At 42.8% G+C, this 21,203-nt stretch overlaps 2 protein-coding genes across 3 annotated transcripts in view; both read right to left on the bottom strand.

Moving 5' to 3' along the window:
• Positions 1-7,545, bottom strand: part of LOC137372112 (ADP/ATP translocase 4-like) — a 138,154-nt gene extending 130,609 nt beyond the window's left edge. The window contains exons 1-2 of the mRNA XM_068035581.1: positions 7,351-7,545; positions 838-1,228 (exon numbers count right to left, since the gene is read on the bottom strand). Coding sequence (XP_067891682.1) covers positions 838-1,228; positions 7,351-7,545 — 586 coding nt within the window. The remainder of the gene's footprint in view (positions 1-837; positions 1,229-7,350) is intronic.
• Positions 7,546-16,826: 9,281 nt separating this feature from the next.
• intu (inturned planar cell polarity protein) overlaps positions 16,827-21,203 on the bottom strand; it is a 239,930-nt gene continuing 235,553 nt past the window's right edge. For both annotated transcript variants that reach the window (XM_068042834.1, XM_068042826.1), the window contains exon 16: positions 16,827-17,425. In XM_068042834.1, coding sequence (XP_067898935.1) covers positions 17,314-17,425 — 112 coding nt within the window. In that variant the 3' untranslated portion in view covers positions 16,827-17,313. The remainder of the gene's footprint in view (positions 17,426-21,203) is intronic.

The raw sequence follows: 21,203 nt of genomic DNA, 5'->3' as shown, positions 1-21,203 counted from the left end.
CTGGTTGCTACATTTCCTGCATTACAACAGTGGCTATACTTCAAAAAGTACACTGGCTGTAAAGCGTTGAGACATCTGGTGATCATGAAAGGCGTTATATAAATGCAAGTCACTCTGAAGAGTGCCCATAGAACCATTTATCCAAATGGTCTTTTTTTAAAAAAATGAAACGTTCATTTACATGCAATGAAAATCTCAATCCTGAAAACTTATGGAATGTCACCAGTTCTGCGTGATTGCTATCTCGAATATAACGCCCTTCAGTGTAACAGACGGCAGTCGAGGCAGAACAAGATATCCAGGATGGTAATGGTAAGATAAAAACAAAATACTGCGGATGCTGGAAATCTGAAATAAAAACAAGAAATGCTGGAAAAACTCAGCAGGTCTGGCAGCATTCTTCTGAAGAAGGGTCACTGACCTGAAACGTTAACTCTGCTTCTCTCTCCACAGATGCTGCCAGACCTGCTGAGTATTTCCAGCATTTCTTGTTTTTATTTCGTAATGTTAAGAACTGAGACGCGTGCTCGGCTGACGGCGGGAAAGCGTCCACGTGTCTGTCCATGTCGCGAGTGCAGCTGACATCGAACTTCGTTTCCTCGCAACCTTAGCAATTCAAAACATTTACCATCATGTCGAGTTCATCGGACATCAAATCAAAATACTTTAGGCATTTCAGGTGAAGCCAGAAGCTGCAGGTGCTCGATTGAAGAATTTACTATTTGATCAAATTAAGAATCAGGGAATAAAATTAGTCGCAAAGCCCACAGATTCGTTTCATCTTTCAACCGGCTGCCCTGCGACTAACTTCTGACATTATTTTGTTCCTCTGCTTACCCTGCTCCTTCGGGATCCGGACCACGCAGTCAATAATTCCCTTGTACCGTCGATCGACGCTGATCTGCTTGCTTGACGCTTGGACCTGCAGCAGCAACTTGACCCTCTCGATCGGTGCCACTGCCGTCTTGGAAACTGCAGCGGCGATACCACCGGCCAGTAGGTCTTTGATAAAGGACGTCATGTCAAAAATATTCGACCCAACAGCCATTATTAACTGCAAGCAGAGACAGATCTCCCAAGCACGTGGCCAGCGGCAGTAACCGGCGTTCCGGCGCGAGAAGACCCGCACACGTGACTCCTCGCCTTGGCTCCAGAGTGAAGCGTTAATGTCACGTGAACGGGTCACAGACTTTGCTGACAGCGCATGTGCCGTGGACGATATGACAGTCTCGCGTAGTCAGTTTTTGTTTGTATGTATACGGGAAACATAGCCCGGATGCTGCAATTCTGAAATGTGAAAACACAAAATGCAAGAAATACTCAGGCAGCATCTATGGAGAGAGAAAAACTAAGTTAACGTTTGAGGTGGATAACCTTCCCCTTTTGTTCTCCCCTCCTCCTTTAGCTCTGTGCTTGCTTCAAATCTGTTACATCTCTAACATTTTCCAATTCTGACAAAAGGTCACACACCTGAAACGTTAACTGTTTCTCTTTCCTCAGATGCTGCCTGACCACGAGTATTTCCAGCATTTCTTGTTTGCATTTTATATATACACAACTGCATTCGAACGTTAAAGGCACTATATAAATGCAAGTTGTTGTTATACTACTGAGTTCCATCATAGCTACTTTACCACTGATGGTTGCATACCTCTCTGTTACAAGCTAACAGGACAACAGTCTTGTTCGTACTGTGTTCCTGGCACATTCGTACAGTTTTGCATTTCTATTACACATACCCTCTGTCAGAATAGAAGATGTACTGTGGCAATGGCACAACAACCAACAAACTAGTAATCCCAAAGCCTGAGTTAATGCCCTGGAGACATGAGTTCAAATTGCACTATGGCAGATGGGGAATTTAAATTCAATTAAAACACAATCATACAATGGTTACGTTATAGAAGGAGGCCATTCATCTGCTGCGTCCATGCCAGCTGTCTGCAACAGCAACTCAGCCAGTCCCACTCCCCTGCCCTGTCAACATAGCCCTGCAAATTCTCTCTTCAGATGCTTATCCAATTCCCTTTTGAAAACCATGATTGGATCTGACTTCACCACACACTCAGGCAGTGCATTCCAGATTCTAACCGCCAGCTGCATAAAGACATTTTTTTTCAACTTGTAGGGATGAGATCTTTTGCCAATCATGTTTCATCGGTGTCTTCTGGTTCTCGGCCCATCTGCCAATGGGAACTTTATTTACTTTCTCTGGACTTGAACACCTCTATCAAATCTCCTCTCAACCTTCTCTGCTCTGAAAATAATCCCAGCTTCCCCAATCTATTCACGTAACTGAAGTCCCTCATCCCTGGAACCATTCTCCTTGGTCATTTCTGCACCCTCTCCAAACCTTGGCAGGACCGGGACCAATTTCCTTGTGGTGGGGGGGGGGAGGGTTGTTTGCTATTGCTGTGGGGTGGGTTTAAACTAGAATGGCAGGGGGATGGGAATCTGAGCAGGGAGACAGAGGAGGGGGAAACAAGGATAGAAATGAAAGACAGAAATGTAAGCAAAAGTGAAAGGCAGAGAAAACAAGGGTGAGAAACAAATGGGCCATTGTGCAAAATAAAGCTAAGATGACTAACAATGTTAAAAAGACAAGTCTAAAGGCATTGTGTCTTAATGCGCAGAGCATTCGCAATAAGGTAGATGAATTAACAGGGCAAATAGATATAAATAGTTATGATACAGTTGCGATTACGGAGACATGGCTGCAGCGTGACCAAGGATGGGAACTGAAATTCCAGGGGTATTCAATATTTAGGAAGGACAGGCAAAAAGGGAAAGGAGGAGGGGTAGCATTGTTAGTAAAGGAGGAAATCAATGCAATAGTGAGGAAGGATATTGGCTCGGAAAATCAGGATGTAGAATTAGTGGACTAAAGAGCAGAAAATGCTGATGGAAGTTGTCTATAGGCCCCCAAACAGTAGTGGAGATGTAAGGGATGGCATTAAACAGGAAATTAGAGACACATGCAATCAGGGTACAACTGTAATCATGGGTGATTTTAATATACATATAGATTAGATTGGTCAAGCCAAATTAGCAATAAATGTGGAGGAGGACCGCCTGGAATGTGTACGTGACGGTTTTTTAGACTAATAGGTTGAGGAACCAACTAGAGAACAGGCTATCCTAGACTGGGTATTGTGCAATGAGAAAGGATTAATTAACAATCTTGTTGTGCGGACTCCCTTGGGGAGGATCAACCATAACATGAAAGAATTCTTCATTAAGATGGACAGCAAAGTAGTTGAATCTGAAACTAGGGTCCTGAATCTAAATAAAGGAAACTACGAAGGTATGAGGCACGAGTTGGCTGTGGTAGATAGAGGAACTTTACTAAAAGGGTTGACGGTGGATAGGCAATGGATAATATTTAAAGAACGTGTGCATGAATTACAACAGTTATTCATTCCTGTCTGGCACAAAAATAAAACCGGAAAGGTGGCTCAACCATGGCTTACAAAAGAAATTAGGGATAGTATTAGATCCAAAGAGGAGGCATATAAAATTGCCAGAAAAAACAGCAAGTAAGGATTGGGAGCAGTTTAGAATTCAGCAAAGGAGGACAAAGAGGTTGATTAGGCACGGAAAATAGAGTATGAGAGTAAATTTGCGGAGAACATAAAAACTAACTGTAAAAGCTTCTATAAATATGTGAAGAGGAAAGGATGAGTGAAGACAAATGTAGGTCCCTTACAGTCAGAAATGGGGGAAATTATAATGGGGAACAAAGAAATGGCAGAACAATTAAACACATACTTTGGTTCTGTCTTCACAAAGGAGGACACAAATAACCTCCCAGAAATGTTACGGAACCAAGGGTCTAATGAGAGGGAGGGACTAAAGGAAGTCAGTAGTAGTAAAAAAAATAGTGCTAGGGAAATTAATGGGATTAAAGGCTGACAAATCCCCAAGACTTGATAATCTACATCCCAAAATACTAAAGGAAGTGACCCTCGAAATAGTGGATGCATTGGTGGTCATCTTCCAAAATTCTAGAGACTCTGGAGCAGTTCCTACAGATTGGAGGGTGGCAAATGTAACCCCACTATTTGAAAAAGGAGGGAGAGAAAAAACAGGGAATTACAGACCAGTTAGCCTTACATCAGTAGTGGGGAAAATGCTGGAGTCTATTGTAAAGGATGTGATAGCAGAACACCTGGAAAGCATAAACGGGATTGGACAAAGTCAACATGGGTTTAAGAAAGGGAAATCCTGCTTAACAAATCTACAGGAGTTTTTTGAGGATGTAATTAGTAGAATAGATAAGGGAGAACCAGTGGATGTGGTGTATTTGGATTTTCAGAAGGCTTTTGATAAAGGTCCCACAGAAGAAGTTAGTGTGCAAAATTAAAGCACATGGGATTGGGGGTAATATACTGGCATGGATTGAGAATTGGTTGACAGACAGGAAACAGAGAATAGGAATAAACAGTCTTTTTCCAGGTGGCAGGCAGTGACTAGTGGGGTACCGCAGGGATCAGTGCTTGGGCCCCAGCTATTCACAATATATATTAATGATTTGGGTGAGGGAACGAAATGTAACATTTCCAAGTTTGCAGACGACACAAATCTGGGAGGGGAGGGGGGGGGGGCGCGAATGTGAGCTGGCGAATGTGAGCTGTGAGGAGGATGCAAAGAGGCTCCAATACGATTTGGACAAGTTGAGTGAGTGGGCAATGCATGGCAGATGCATTATAATGTGGATAAATGTGAGGTTATCCACTTTGGTTGTAAAAATAGAAAGGCAGATTATCTGAATGGTGATAGATTGGAACGAGGGAGGTGCAACAAGACCTGGGTGTCCTTGTACACCAGTCACTGAAAGCAAGCAAGCAGTTAGGAAGGCGAATGGTATGTTGGCCTTCATTGCAAGAGGATTTGAGTACAGGAGCAAGGATGTCTTACTGCAGTTATACAGGACCTTGGTGAGACCACATCTGGAGTATTGTGAGCAGTTTTGCTCTCCTTATCTGAGGTTGTTCTTGCCATGGAGGGAGTGCAACGAAGATGTACTAGCATGCTTCATAGGATGGCAGGATTGACGTATGAGGAGGGATTGGGTCAACGAGGCCTATATTCATTAGTGTTTAGAAGAATGAGAGGGTTCTCATAGAAACCTATAAAATTCTAACAGGACTAGACAGGCGAGATGCCGGGAGGATGTTCCCGAAGGCTGGAGAGTCCAGATCCAGGGATCACAGTCTCAGGATACGAGGTATGCCATTTAGAACCGAGATGAGGAGAAATTTCTTCACTCAGAGGGTTGTGAACCTGTGGAATTCTCTATTGCAGAAGGCAGTGGAGGCCAAGTCATTAAATATATTGAAGAAGGAAATAGATATATTTCTTAATGCCAAAGGGATCAAGGGAAATGGGGAGAAAGCAGGAACAGGATACTGAATTAGATGATCAGCCATGATCTTTTTGAATGGCGGAGCAGGCCCGAAGGGCCGAATGGCCTACTCCTGCACCTATTTTCAATGTTTCTAACCCTTCACATCCTTCCTAAATCTGGAATAAAAAGCTAGTCTCAGTAATGGTGAACATGAAACTATCTGATTGGCATTAAAAACCAACCTGATTCACTGATGTCCTTCAAGGAAGGAAGTCTGTGGTTGACTTTTTACTGCCCTCTGAAATGGCCAGCCTGCTACTCAGTTGTATCAAACCACTACAAAAAGAGTCAAATGAGAATAAAACCTGATGGGCCAGTGGCATCAACCTAGCCACCGGATACAACAAGGGCACAACCAGCCTAACTGACCATACTAAGTCCTCCTGCGGAGACTTGTGCCATGAGAGAGCTATCCCACAGACTAGTCGAGTAACATAGTCTGACACAGTCATACTCACAGAATCATATATTTCAGCCAATATCCCAGACTCCTCCATCACCATCCCTGGCTATATCCTGTCCTACCAGAAAGACAGAAACATCAGATGATTCAGCACAGTTGCAGAGTCAGGAAGGAGTGGTCCTGGGAGTCCTCAACATCGACCTGATGCAGTGAGACTTTATGGGGTCTGGAGTCAATCATGGGCAAGAAAACCACCTGTTGTCTATTCCTCCATGGCGTACACCACTTGGAAGAAGCACTGTGAGTAGAAAGATCGGAGATTTACTCTGGGTGAGAAACTTTAATGTCCCTCACCAATTGTGGGTCAGTAGCAATGCTGGCTGAGTCCTGAAGGACATATGTGCCTGACTGGGCTTATGGCAGGTGATGACAGAATCAACATGAGGGAAACATCTACTTGACCTTGTCCTCACCAATCTAACTGTTGCAGATGTATCCAGCTGTGACAACATTAGTAGGAGTGACCACCGCACAGTCCTTGCAGAAACAAAGTCCTGTTCACAGAATTGTGACAGTGCAGAAGGCCATTCAGACCATTGTGTCCACCCCAGTTCTCCAAAACAGCAATTCACTCAGTTCCATTCCCTGCCTTCCCACCATAACCCTGCACATTCTTCCTTTTCTTGTCACAGTCTAATTCCATTTTGAACGCTTCAATTGAACCTACCTCCACCACACTCTCAGGTAGTGCATTCCAGACCTTAACCACTCTCTGCGTGAAAAAGTTTTTCCTTATGTCACTTTTGCTTTTCTTACCAAATACTTTAAATCTGTGCCCTCTCATTCTCGATCCTTTCACAAGTGGGAAGTTTCTCCCTATCCACTCTGTGCAGACTCCTCACGATTTTGAATACCTCTATCAAATCACCTCTCAGCCTTCTCTTCTCCAAGGAAAACAGCCCTTACTTCTCCAATCTACCTTCATAACTGAAGTTCCTCATCCCTGGAACCATTCTCAGGAATCTTTTCTGTACTCTCTTCAATGCCTCCACATCTCTCCTAAAGCGCGGCGCCCAGAACTGGACACAATACTCCAGCTGAGGATAAACTTGGTCTTATACAAGTTCAACAGAACTTCCTTGCTCTTGTACTCTATGGCCTTATTAATAAAGCCCAGGATACTGTATGCCTATGAACCATTCTCTCAACCTGTCCTACGACCTTTAATGACTTATGCACATATGCACCTCGGTCCCTCTGCTCCTGCACCCCCTTTAGAATTGTACCCTTTATTTTATATTGTCTCTCCATATTCTTCCTACCAAAATGCATCACTTCACATTTCTCTGCATTGAACTTCATCTGCCACCTTTCCTGCTAAGATGCAACTCACCCATCTTGGTAGAAGTCCCACCTGCCCCAGTGCCTCAGACATCTGATGCCCTCCCTCCTACACCAGTTCCCCAGCTATGTGTTCAATCGCTCAATTCTCCTATTCCTATGCTCACTCACATGAGACTGGGAGTAATCCTGAGATTACTGCTTTTGAGGTCCTGCTTTTTAATCTCCTTCCTCGCTCCGTAAAGTCTGCTTTCAGGGCCTCATCCCGCTTCTTAGCTATGTCATTGGTGCCAATGTGAACCACAACTTTTGGCTGTTCACTCTCCCCCAGAAGAATGCCTGTTGCCACTCTGTAGACATCCTTGACCCTGGCACTAGGGACGCAACACACCATCCTGGAGTCACGTCTACATCCGCAGAAATGCCTGACTATTCCCCTAACTAACGAATCCCCTATCATTACTGCTCTTCCACTCTTCTTCCTCCCCTCCAGTGCAGCTGAGCCACCCGTGGTGCCACAAACATGGCTCTGACTGCACTCCTCTGAGGAACCAACACACTCACCAGTATCAAAAATGGAAAACTGATTAGTGAGCGAGATCATCTCAGGGGACTCCTGCACTACCTGCTGGTTCTTTTAGACTGCCTGGTGGTCACCCATTCCCAATCTACTGCAAGCTCCTAACCTGCAGTGTGACCACCTCCCGAAACATGCTGTCCATGTAGTTCTCTGCCTCGCGGATGCACCACAGTGACTCCAGCTGCCACTCGAGTTCCAAAACCCGGAGCTCAAGCTTGTGCAGCCGGTGACAATTCCTGCAGATGTGTTTGGCTAGGACACATGGTGTGTCCATGACTTACCACATGCCACAGACTATACATTCCACTTGGCCAAGCTGCCCTGTGTCATGCAGACCCACACTTTCCAAGAATAAGATATCTTAGTTTTGTCATATGGGCATTGAGTTTAAACTCTTGCTGGAGTGAAGGACTTGTCAAAAAGAAAATCACAGACACTTGGCTGGAAGGACATTTGCATACTAACAGACAGTGCTTGTGGAGACAAAGGACTATTCCCTGCTCCAATTAACCCAAATGAATTTTGATCACCAGACATTGAAGGCAAGGAAGCACATTCCAGGCCCTGCTAAGATGATACAATCCAAAGAGCCAGGACTGGTTAAACCAGCTGGTCACATGACTAACTGGCTGGCCCAGGTTTTTTGAACTATTTGAATTGAGAAGGCAGTTTGAAACTGAAGCTGAAACAAGCAGGTCTCTTGCCTGGCTGTCTCTCTCTCTCGCTTTCTCCCAAGCCACCGGACCTACGGAAGACACGCAAACCTCAGGAGAGAAAAGGCTTCTGCATTGGCACAAGCTGAAACGTGAACTGGACGCCAACGAATTGCAAGACTTACCGGCAACCAAAGACTCCACATTGAACTTAAAGGACAGTAAAATAGAAACCCATCCATTACCTCAAACTTTTCCCCTTTATTCTTTCCTACTTTTCTGTCTCTATATGCGTGTGTTTTTATCGCATATGCTTGCTAGCGTGGTTACAGAACATAGAACATTACAGCACAGTACAAGTCCTTCGGCCCACGATGTTGTGCCGAACCTTTAACCTACTCTAAGATCTAAGTAACTACCTACCCTTCATTCTACTGTCATCCATGTACCTATCCAAGAGTCGCTTAAATGCCCCTAATGTATCTGCTTCTACTACCACCGCTGGCAGCGCATTCCACGCACCCACCACTCTCTCTGTAAAGAACCTACCTCTGACATCTCCCCGAAACATTCCTCCAATCACCTTAAAATTATGCCCCCTGGTGATAGCCCTTTCCACCCTGGGAAAAAGTCTCTGACTATCCACTCTATCTATGCCTCTCATCATCTTGTACCCCTCTATCAAGTCACCTCTCATCCTTCTTCGCTCCAATGAGAAAAGCCCTAGCTCCCTCAATCTTTCTTTGTAGGACATGCCCTCCAGTCCAGGCAGCATCCTGGTAAATCTCCTCTGCACCCTCTCTAAAGCTTCCACATCTTTCCTATAATGAGGCGACCAGAACTGAACACAATATTCCAAGTGTGGTCTAACCAGGGCCTTATAGAGCTGCAGCATAACCTCGCGGCTCTTAAACTCAATCGCCCTGTTAATGAAAGCCAACACACCATACGCCTTCTTAACAACCCTATCAACTTGGGTGGCAACTTTGAGCGATCTATGGACATGGACCCCAAGATCCCTCTGTTCCTCCACACTACCAAGAATCCTGTCTTTAAGCCTGTATTCCGCATTCAAATTCGACCTTCCAAAATGAATCACTTCACACTTTTCCAGGTTGAACTCTATCTGCCACTTCTCAGCCCAGCTCTGCATCCTGTAAATGTCCCATTGCAACCTACAACAGCCTTCCACACTATCCACAGCTCCAGCAACCTTCGTGTCATTGGCAAACTTGCTAACCCAGCCTTCCACTTCCTCATCCAAGTCATTTATAAAAATCACAAAGAGCAGAGGTCCCAGAACAGATCCTTGTGGAATACCACTGGTCACCGAGCTCCATGCTGAATACTTTTCATCTACTACCACCCTCTGTCTTCTATGGGCCAGCCAATTTTGTATCCAGGCAGCCAACTTTCCCTGTATCCCATGCCTCCTTACTTTCTGAATGAGCCTACCATGGGGAACCTTATCAAACGCCTTGCTAAAATCCATATACACCACATCCACTGCTCTTCCTTCATCAATGTGTTTTGTCACATCTTCAAAGAATTCAATAAGGCTTGTGAGGCATGACCTGCCCCTCACAAAGCCATGCTGACTGTCTCTAATCAAACCATGCTTTTCCAAGTAATCATAAATCCTGTCTCTCAGAATCCTCTCCAATAATTTGCCCACTACCGACATAAGACTGACTGGTCTATAATTCCCAGGGTTATCCCTATTCCCTTTCTTGAACAAGGGAACAACATTTGGACAGTGAAGACGCAAAGATCATCGCCAAAGGCGCAGCAATCTCTTCCCTCGCTTCCCATAATATCCTTGGGTATATCCCGTCTGGCCCCGGGGACTTATCTGTCCTCATATCATTCAAAATTTCCAGCACATCCTCCCTCTTAACCTCAACCTGTTCAAGCATATCAGCCTGTTCCACACTGTCCTCACAAATGACCAGGTTCCTCTCACTAGTGAATACTGAAGCAAAGTATTCATTTAGGACCTCCCCTACCTCCTCCGACTCCAGGCACAAGTTCCCTCCACTATCCCTGATCGGCCCTACCCTCACTCTGGCCATCCTCTTGTTCCTCACATAAGTGTAGAACGCCTTGGGATTTTCCTTAATCCTACCCACCAAGACTTTTTCATGTCCCCTTCTAGCTCTCCTAAGTCCATTCTTCAGTTCCTTCCTGGCTACCTTGTAACCCTCTAGAGCCCTGTCTGATCCTTGCTTCCTCAACCTTAAGTAAGCTTCCTTCTTCCTCTTGACTAGCTGTTCCATATCTCTTGTCATCCAAGGTTCTTTCACCCTACCATCCCTAGCATATTCGTAGTCATTAACCTGATTAGAGTTTAAGATTAATAAACTTCCAACTTGTGTTTAAAATCTAAGAAAACCTGTCTGAATTGATTTCTTTACAATTGGAAAGCAGTGAACAAGGATACACTACGGGGGAGCTAAAACAGTGTTTTTTTAAAAGTTAAACCCTGTTACGGTTAAACCAGGCAAAGGCTGAGAGGGAATCCCTAGACCCCTCTCACCTGGTCACAACACTTGCCATACCTTAATTTAACAGACTATTTATCATTCGTAGTGTAGCTTACCAGTAGTATAGTACACCAACCAGTTCCTGCCACTGCACCAAAGTAAGAACCAAATACTAAAGGGTGAAAAAAGTAGAAAAAAGGAGCACTTCCTCCCCCCTTCCCACTCACCAACCCGTATCTCCACACTCTGCTTGCAATCTGCGTGCAATTTGCAGGCTGCACTCAGACCTCTGTATTTATAGTTCTTGAAGCTGAAACTGCAGCAACCAGATTGGGACTGGTTAGCTATTTAACTAATCAGCTACTCTTAGTAGAGCTTGCTAATCCCTACCTGAGGCTTGAAGAAACTTACTTTACTTTCTTAAATTAGTTTACTTTATTTAGAGGATAAATCCGAGTTAATTGCTAACTGCAGACCAGATTTTTAGAAAGATATTGACACTTAAAAATCCCCACTCACCAAACTTGTATCTCCACACTCTGCATGCAATCTGCCCCCAGACCTCTATATTTATACTTTTTGAATCTGAAACTGCAGCAACCAGATTGGACTGGTTAACTACTTAAGTAATAAGCTACTCTGCAGTAGAGCTTGTTAATTCCTGCCTAAGGCTGGAAGAAACTTACTTTACTTGCTTAACTTACTTTACTTTATTTAGAGGGTAAATCCCAGTTAAGTGCTAACTGCAGACCAGAATTTTAGAAAGATATTGAAACTTAAAAATCCCCATTCAGGAAACTCATATCTCCATACTCTGCTTGCAATCTGCACACAGTTTTCACACTGAGGTTACCCTTCATCATGTTGTATGGCACTACCGTTGTGCAAAATGGGACAGACCCAGAACAGATCTAGCAGTTCAAAACTGGGCATTCATCAGGGTCTGTCAGCCACCAGCAGCATTGTATTCCACCACAATATGTAACCTCACAGACTGGCATATCCCTGACTCCCACCATTACCATTAAGCCAGGGGACCAACCCCAGCTCAATGAGGAGTGCAGGAGAAATGCCAGGAGTAGGATCAAGCATACCTAAAAAAATGAGCCACCAACCTGGTGAAGCGACAACACATGACTATTTTTATTTATTTAGAGATACAGCACTGAAACAGGCCCTTCGGCCCACCGAGTCTGTGCCAACCAACAACCACCCATTTATACTAACCTGCAGTAATCCCATATTCCCTACCACCTACCTACACTAGGGGCAATTTACAATGGCCAATTTACCTATCAACCTGCAAGTCTTTGGCTGTGGGAGGAAACCGGAGCACCCAGCGAAAACCCACGCGGTCACACGGAGACGTTGCAAACTCCGCACAGGCAGTACCCAGAATTGAACCCGGATCCCTGGAGCTGTGAGGCTGTGGTGCTAACCACTGCACCAAATAATACATGCTAAACAGCAGAAGCAGAATCCTATAGATACAGAAAAGCAATTCCATAACTAATGAATCAGATCAAAGCTCTGTCGTCCTGCCACATCCAGTTGTGAAGGTGGTGGATAATTAAAAACTCACAGGAGGTGGAGGCTCCACACACACCCCCATCCTCAATGATGGCAGGGCCCAGCATGTTAGTGCAAAAGACAAGGCTGAAGTGTTTGCAACCATCTTCTGCCAGAAGTGCCGAGTGGATGATTCATCTCGACATCCTCATGAGGTGCCCAGCATCACAGATGCCAATCTTCAGCCAATTCAATTCACTCCATGTGATATCAAGAAATGGCTGAGCACACAGGATACAGCAAAGGCTATGGATCCCAACAACATCTCAGCTGTAGTGCTAAAAACTTGTGCTCCAGAATTAGCAGCGCCGCTAGCCAAGCTGTTCCAGTACAGCTACAATACTGGCAATGTGAAAGACTGCCCAGGTAGGTCCTGTCCACAAAGTGCAAGACAAATCCAATCTGGCCAATCACCACCCCATCAGTCCACTTTCAATCATCAGCAAAGTAATGAAAGGTGTCGTCAACAGTGCTATCAACTGGTACTGACTCACCGACAGCCTGTTCAATGATGTCCAGTTTGGGTTCCACCGGGACCACTCAGCTCCAGACCTCAAAACAGCCTTTGTTCAGACATGGACAAAAAAACTGAATTCCAGAGGTGAATTGAGTGAATGCCCTTGACATCAAGGCAGCATTTGACAGAGTGTAGCATCAAGGAGCCTTAGCAAAATTGAAGTCAATGGGAATCAGGGGGAAATTCTCCACTGGCTGGAGTTATACCTCGCACAAGGAAGATGGTTGTGGTTGTTGGAGGCCAATCATCTCAGCCTCAGGACATCGTTGCAGGAGTTCCTCAGAGCAGTGTATTAGGCCCAACCATCTTCAGCTGTTTCATCAAGAACCTTCCCTCCATCATAAGGTCAGAAATGGGGATTTTTCATTGATGATTGCACAGTGTTCAATTCCATTTGCAACTCCTCAGATAATGAAGCAGTCCATGCCCACATGCAGAAAGACTTGAACAACATTCAGGCCTGGACTGATAAGTGACAAATACATTCGCACCACACAAGTACCATCAATTACTATCTCCAACAACAGAATCTAACCACATCCCTTTGATGTTCAACAGTATTACCTTTGCTGAATTCCCCACCATCAATATCCTGGAGGTCACCATTGATCAAAAAATTAATTGGACCAGCCAATAAATACTGTGGCAACAACAGCAGGTCAGAGGTTGGGAATTCTGTGGTGGGTAGCTCACCTCCTGATTCCCCAAACCATGTACAAGGCAAAAATCAGGAAAGTGACGGAATACTCTCCACTGATGAGTGAAGCTCCAACACTACTCCAGAAGCTCAACACCATCCATAACAAAGCAGCAAGTAACATTCACGCACAAGTGCCAGGCAATGACCATCTCAAACAAGAGAAAATCTAACCATCTCTCTCCCCTTGGCGTTCGATGGCATTACCGTCGCTGAAACCCCCACTATCAAAATGCTGGGCGTCACCATTGACCGACTCTATGACCAGAAACCGAACTCGACCTGCCCCATAAATGCTGTGGCTACAAGAGCAGGTCAGAAGCTGGGAATTCAATAGTGAATAACTCACCTCCTGACTTCCCAAGCCTGTCCACCAACAAGGCACAAGTCAGGAATGTGATGGAAAACTCTCCACTTGCTTGGATGAGTGCAACTCCAACAACACTGAAGAAACTCGACACCATCCAGGACAAAGCAGCCCACTTGACTGACACCCCATCCGCCACTTCAACATTCACTCCCTCGACCAAAGACGCACAGTGGCAGTGGTGTGTACCATATACAAGATGAACTGCAGCAACTCACCAAGGCTCCTCCGAAAGCATCTTCGAAACCTGCGACTTCTACCACCTAGAAGGGCAAGGGCAGCAGATGTATGGGAACACCATCACCTGCAAGTTCACCTCCAAGTCACACACCATCCTGACTTGGAACTATATCGCCGTTCCTTCACTATCACTGGGTCAAAATCCTGGAACTCCCTTCCTCACAGCACTGTGGGTGTACCTACATCCCAAGACCTGCAGCAGTTCAAGAAGGCAGCTCACCACCACCTTCTCAAGGGCAATTAGGAAAGGGCAATAAATGCTGGCCTAGCCAGAGATGCCCATGTCCCCCAAACAAATAAAAAAAGCCCACTTGATCAGCACCCCATTAACTGACTCCCCCACCGGTGCTGTATCCTTGGCACTACTGTGTACCACCTCGCCAAGGCTCATTCAACAGCACCGTGACCTATACCACCTAGAAAAACGAGGGCAGCAGGCACATGGGAACACCATCACCCGAAAGTTCTCCTCCAAGTCGAACACTATCCTGACTTGAAAATATTTCACTGTTCTTTTATCATTGCTGGATCAAAATCCTGAAACTCCCTTAACAGCACTGTGGGTGTACTTACACCACACGGACTGCAGTGGTTCAAGGAAGAGGCTCACCGCTACCTTCTCAAGGGAAACTAGGAATGGACAATAAATGAACATACAGAGAAAAAAACTTACACATTTTCTTAAATAAATACAAAAATGCAATTAGCTAAAGAAAATTGGCAGAGAGAGATGTGGTCCAATTTGCAAGTATGTGGAAAATAACCAGAAAATCTTTTCAGTTGCTTGAAGGAACACAGAAGCAGCAACTAACAAGGAATAAGATGTCATGCAGACCCCTACCTGCCAAGAATGAGGCATATTAATTTTGTCAAATGAACATTGATTTTAAACTGTTGATGGAGTGAAGAAAGGAGTTGTTAAAAAAAAATCACTAGACACTTGGCTGGAAGGACATTTGCATACTAACAGACAGTGCTTGTGGAGACAAAGGACTATTCCCTGGCCCACTTAACCTTCAATGGACATTGATTACCAGAGATTGAAGGTGTAATGAAGTGCATTCCAGGCCCTGCTAAAATGATATAATCCACAGAGCCAGGACTGGTTAAGCCAGCTGGTCACATGAATAACTGGCTGGTCCAGGTTTTTTGAAATAGCCACAGGACAGTTTGAATTCAGAAGGCTGTTTGAATTGGAACCTGGAGCAAGGAAACCTCTCTCTCGCTTTCTCCCAAATCACCAGACTCACGGAAGACAGGTAAACCTCAAGAGAGAAAAGACTCCGACCTCCAAACAAGTTGTTGCGTGCACTGGGCCCCAACGAATTGCAAGTCTGATCGGCAACCAAGGACTTCGCAGCAAACTCAAAGGACAGTAAAATAGAAACCCATCTATTGTCTCAAATTTTTCCCCTTTATTAGTCATAAACATAGAGAGATACAGCACTGAAACAGGCCCTACGGCCCACCAAATCTGTGCCAACCATCAACCACCCATTTATACTAATCTTACATTAATCCCATATTCCCTACCACATCCCCACAATTCTCCTACCTACACTAGGGGCAATTTACAATGATCAATTTGCCTATCAACCTGCAAGCTTTAGGCTGTGGGAGGAAACCAGAGCACCCAGCAGAAACCCACACGGTCACAGGGAGAACTTGCAAACTCCACACTGGCGGTGCCCAGAACTGAACCCGGGTCGCTGGAGCTGTGAGGCTGCAGTGCTAACCACTGCACCACTGTGCCGCTACTTTTCTGTCTCTATCTGCATGTGCATTTATTGTGTATGCATGCTAGCGTGGTCGCGTCACACATTCGTAGTCGGTAACCGGATTAGAGTTTAAGATTCATAAACTTCTACCTTTCTTGTTTAAAATCTAAGAAAACCTGTCTGAATTGATTTCTTTGCCTTACAATTGGAGCAGTGAATAAGGATTCACTGTGTTTTTAAAATTAAACCAGGCAAAGGCCAAGAGGGAACTCCTAGACTCCTTCTCACCTGATGGCAACAAAGAAAAGGATTATTTATGGGTGGTGGAATAGGATTGAATTTGCAGAGAGGGTGTATGTATTTATTTCAATAAAAAACATTTTTCTTGGTGCAACTACACAGATCACAAATAAAGGGGTTTGCATGTGTAAAATTCAATCTGGCAAAGATTACTTAAAATGAATTTAGAAATTTAAAACCCCTTTTCTCAATTATTGTCCACATAGTACACCAAGTCTCTCTTTTGTGGTCTTGTTTCTGCATTCAGTGAGGTATTTGACTTAGCTCCTTCAAGTGACATCCTCCAGATTAAAATCACCTTCCTATGAAGTAATGGTATTCTCTATAGCAAATTACTGCTTGAAAGTATTCTTTTGTTAAAGTCATTATACAAAAAATCTCAGAAATTTGTGCTTTTCTTTCATTTTCCTGATACTATCAAGTTTCCTTCTTTTGCTGAGAGCATGGATGATCTGCATCCTTGGTTCTGTACTGTCCCTCATATGGAATAAAATAATACAATGTTTGTCAATAAGGTTAATGTTTTAGTTGCTGCATTTATTACGTTTTCCAAACCAGGCAATTTACAACTAAGGTAGATTATTTATTTATAAAATGTAAATATTTGCATTAATTGTCAAAGGCACATTTCAATTAATAGTTCAAAAACTTTCACATTTACATATACAGTCAGGACAAACAAAATCCAGTAAGAAATAAACAAATTACAAATCTATACCCTTACATTTAGATTGCAATTACATTTAAATCATGAGAAGCCAAAAGGATTTATTCCCTTTGAGTTAGCAAGCAAGCATATCGTATGTTCATAATTAAGAGGGAAAGTGCTGCTGAAAATTACCTTCCTTCCGAGTGATTGTAGATTTTAAATCTCAGTATGTGTTTTATTCAAATGTTCATCAAAAATAGTCCCGCGTATTTCAGCTGTAGAATCTAGTTGATGGAATATCCCGAGGAAAATTATGGACCAGGTTCTTTTACGAACCTACTTTTTGGAATGTGTCAATGAACTGCACTCAAAGTAGGCCAGCATTTACATTACGTAACCAACCCAAATGAGAGTCTGAAAGCAAGATCTACAGCAACCTCTGTCACGGAATCATGGAAACACACATATAGCTCCTGAGGATGAGGATCTACAAAAAGTCTTCTGCAATGGAATGAACAAAAACATTTTACTAAATTTATGTGGCTCAGTCCTCCGGATAAGTTAAAAAGAAAGTCAAAATTTTATTCCTGTGCTGTAAAGCTTACACAGTTCAATATATCTTCACTTTTTGAAGGCACGGATTCTTAAAAATATTTGGCATCCTCTTCATTTGCTTACAAACTATGATGGCAAATTATATACAAACTCATGGTGACACAAATTGCATCACCATGTAAATACGCAGCAGCATGCTAATATATTGGATACAAACCTTGAAACATCTATAATGGTAAGGCCAATTTTCTGTAATGCAGTTAAGAGAAGCTTCCAATTAAACTTGTTTTTCCCACTGACAGTAGTACAATGTGTAAATCAGGTTGCAGACTACCTTTATTTCTTTGAAATTTGCCAGTAGCTTCCTATCACTAGGACTACAGAAAAGCTAGTAAAATAGATGAATTTAGTAATATCCTATTATTACTGTTTCTGGGCAAAAATTAATTTACTGACCGTATAAAGCAAATTATACTACATGTGATCAGCAATTCATATACTACATATATTAAAGGAAAAAAAGACTTTGCTCGACCTCTTCTGGCCCTGGCTGCTGTTCCCAGCAGGTTTTTCCTGGCAGAAAGCCACCACTGCTTGCTTGCTTAGGTCTCAGGTTCAAATGACAGATCTTATCTGACATTCATATTTCCAATAAGATAACTGAATAGAAAACAGGAGTGGGAACACTGATCAGCTTTTCTGCTCTCCAACCCAGGAGTGCTAGGGCAAATTGCAACCAACCTGCCACCATCCCAGTTGAGGTCAGTTAATTCAGCACAGATCTGGGATTGAATCTGGGACCTACCTGATATGTTAGATCAGCCACTGATATATATCTGCTGAGCCAACATGTGAATAACTTATTTTCTGAACACAAATACTGTCCAAAATACTTTCATGATTTCCTTTCAATCATTACTTTACAAAACATTACTTTAATAAGTTAGCAGCAGAAAAACAATTCAAACTAACAAACTAAATTCAAAGTCAACTAACATATTTATTTAAAATTGATGATTACGTTCACAATTCCTCACATTGAATCACAATCTAAACTAGGCTGCTTTTTGGAAGTGCTGAGTGGAGGCCAAATGTTCCCCACTGGAAGACGATGAAAATTGGAGGGCTGGTCTATTGCTCATGTGCAATGCCTATTGACTGATATTGGAGCAGACCTGGCAACGTTATTCGCGACTGTTCTTTCAGTGAAAAAAGGTGAATGGGGACAGAAAATAGGGGAGACAAATTAAAGCAAATTATCAAAGGAGAGGAAAAAAGGATAAGCCAAATACAAAAGCAAAATACTGCAGATGCTAAAAATCTGAAATAAAAACAGAAAATGCTGGAAATACTCAGCAGATCAGACAGCATCTGTGGAGAGAGAAACAGAGTTAATGATTCAGGTTGATGACCTTTCATCAGGACATCTCAAGCCCGTTTTTTAGATTTTATTTCAACTTGAAAAATTTTCCAAAAGCCTTCGATAGGGTACCACACAGTAGGCTCATGACAAAGGTTAGGGCATGTGGAGTCAGGGGACAAATAGCTGAATGGATAGTAAATTGGCTACAAATTAGAAATTAGGGCTAAAGGGTAGTTCGCCAGATTGAGGAAGGTAGAAAGCAATATTACTCAAGGATCGGTGCTGGGACAACTATTATTCATAATTTACATTAATGATTTGGACTTAGGAGTATGTTTCACAATATCAAAAATCTGCAGGTGATACCAACGTGGAGAATACAGCTAACACTGAGGAAGAATGCAACATATCACAAGGCAATATTAGAAGGCATGCAGACTGAGCAGTTAAGCAGCAAATAAACTTTAACATATCTAAATGTGTGGTGATATTTCTATTTCTCCTATCAAAGTACATCACATATATGTTAGAGATTTAAAAAAACTGAGTAAGGTAGAAGAGAAAAGGGATCTAGGGATACAGGTTGTTACAAGAGATTTTATTCTTGTACTAAAATCTTAGAATTCTGTGTTTAAAAAAACTGTAAAAAGTGTTTTCAGTGGACTTGGACACCTGCAAATAGCTGGAATTTTTGGATGTTGATTTTGTAAACGAGAATAGGAAAAGCAAGGAAGCAGCAGGGAGTTTTGACCTCCTAAGAAGAACACTTTGAATGACAGAGGAGACTCTGTCTGGTCACGTGATTGGCTCAGGAAGGCTTTGTGCTTTCATTTTAGATTTTTAAAAATCAGCGTGGTTGTCAAAGAGCAAGCATTTGAAAATTAGACCTAACCTGCCTGGAGACTAGAGAAAAAGACCTCTATCTGAAAAGGAAACTTGCATCTCTTGAAAAGAAATCCTGCATTTGAGAAGTGGCAGATTCCTATTGCCTCCTGTCTCTGAAGAATTCATGCATCCAGTGTGGTTCTTGTTGCCTCCTGTGTTTTGGGAAATCCTGGAACCTGAACAAAGCTACATCCCTGCTAACAGACCTATGTGACGCTTGCTGTAGTCTAACTGCCTTGAACGCCTACCAATCAAAGACTGTTCATCAACCTGGTCTGGAGAAACTTCAAGTAGCATCTGACTATTCAACTCTGGAAGACCTCACCCAACTAAAGATTTCCTACCAGAACGTGATGAACTGATTTATTTTTTATTATTCCTTCTATTCCTAAGAAACAGCTGTAAACTAAAATCCTTTTCCCCCGGTTAATCGTTTTTTTTAATGTATGTGTATGTGCATGAGGGCTAAGGAGCTTTTTATATATATATATAAATGAGATAAATTTATTTATATATATATATATATATATAAATAAATTTATCTCATTAGTAGTTAAGACTTATTATTTCTTTTCTAATAAATAGTCAATGTTGTAGTTGTTTAAATAAACCTGGTTTGATGTGCTTTATTCTGGGGGACAAATAGAGTGTCTAATTTGGCTATTCTTCAGTAGGTGGGAAACTTTATTGATATGCTGTGACCTGTGGAGTAGTGGGACTGAATTAACAGTGCATTTCTCCTGCCTTGGTCGTAACAAGGTGAATATATTATTAAACACAGCATCACAGGTCAGCAAAACAATTAAAACTGCCAACAAAGCACTCAGATTTATTTCTTGGGGTATCGAATTCAAAAGAAGTGAAATTACGTTAAATTTGTACAGGACCCTGGCCAGTCTGCACTTGAAGGCACTGTGGACAATTCCAGTTTCCATACTATAAAAGGGACATAGAAGAACTGGAAAAATATTTACAAAGTTAGTACCAGAACTGAGAGATTACAGTTATCAGGAAAGATCGAAAAGGTTGGGCCTTTTTTCTTTTGAAAAGACAAGTCTTAGAGGTGACCTGATAGAGGTCTTTAAAATTATGATGGGTTGGACAGGGTAGATGTGGAGAGATATTTCCACTTGTGAGAGAAGCCAAAACTAGGAGCTATAAATACAATATATTTAGTAATAAATCCAATAGTGAAATAAGGAGTAATATCTTTACTCAAGAGTTATTAGAATGTGGAACTCACTACCACAGGAAGTGGTTGAGACAAATAACTTGGAAGCTTTCAAAAAAGTAGATGAGTACATGAGAAAAGAAAATAGAAAGATATGCTGAAAGGCTGAGATGAGGCAGATGGAATGGGGAATGGGGATAGTGGGAGACTTGTGCGCAGCATAAACACCACACAGGCTAGTTGGGCCGAAAAGCTTTTTTCTGTGCTGTATATTCTATGCAACATCTGAACAACATTCAAGAACC

This window comes from Heterodontus francisci, chromosome 1 (assembly GCF_036365525.1).
Source record: "Heterodontus francisci isolate sHetFra1 chromosome 1, sHetFra1.hap1, whole genome shotgun sequence".
Lineage (NCBI taxonomy): Eukaryota > Metazoa > Chordata > Chondrichthyes > Heterodontiformes > Heterodontidae > Heterodontus > Heterodontus francisci.
The sequence above is the reverse complement of the archived record's forward strand: the minus strand, read 5'-3'. Positions and strand labels throughout refer to the sequence as shown.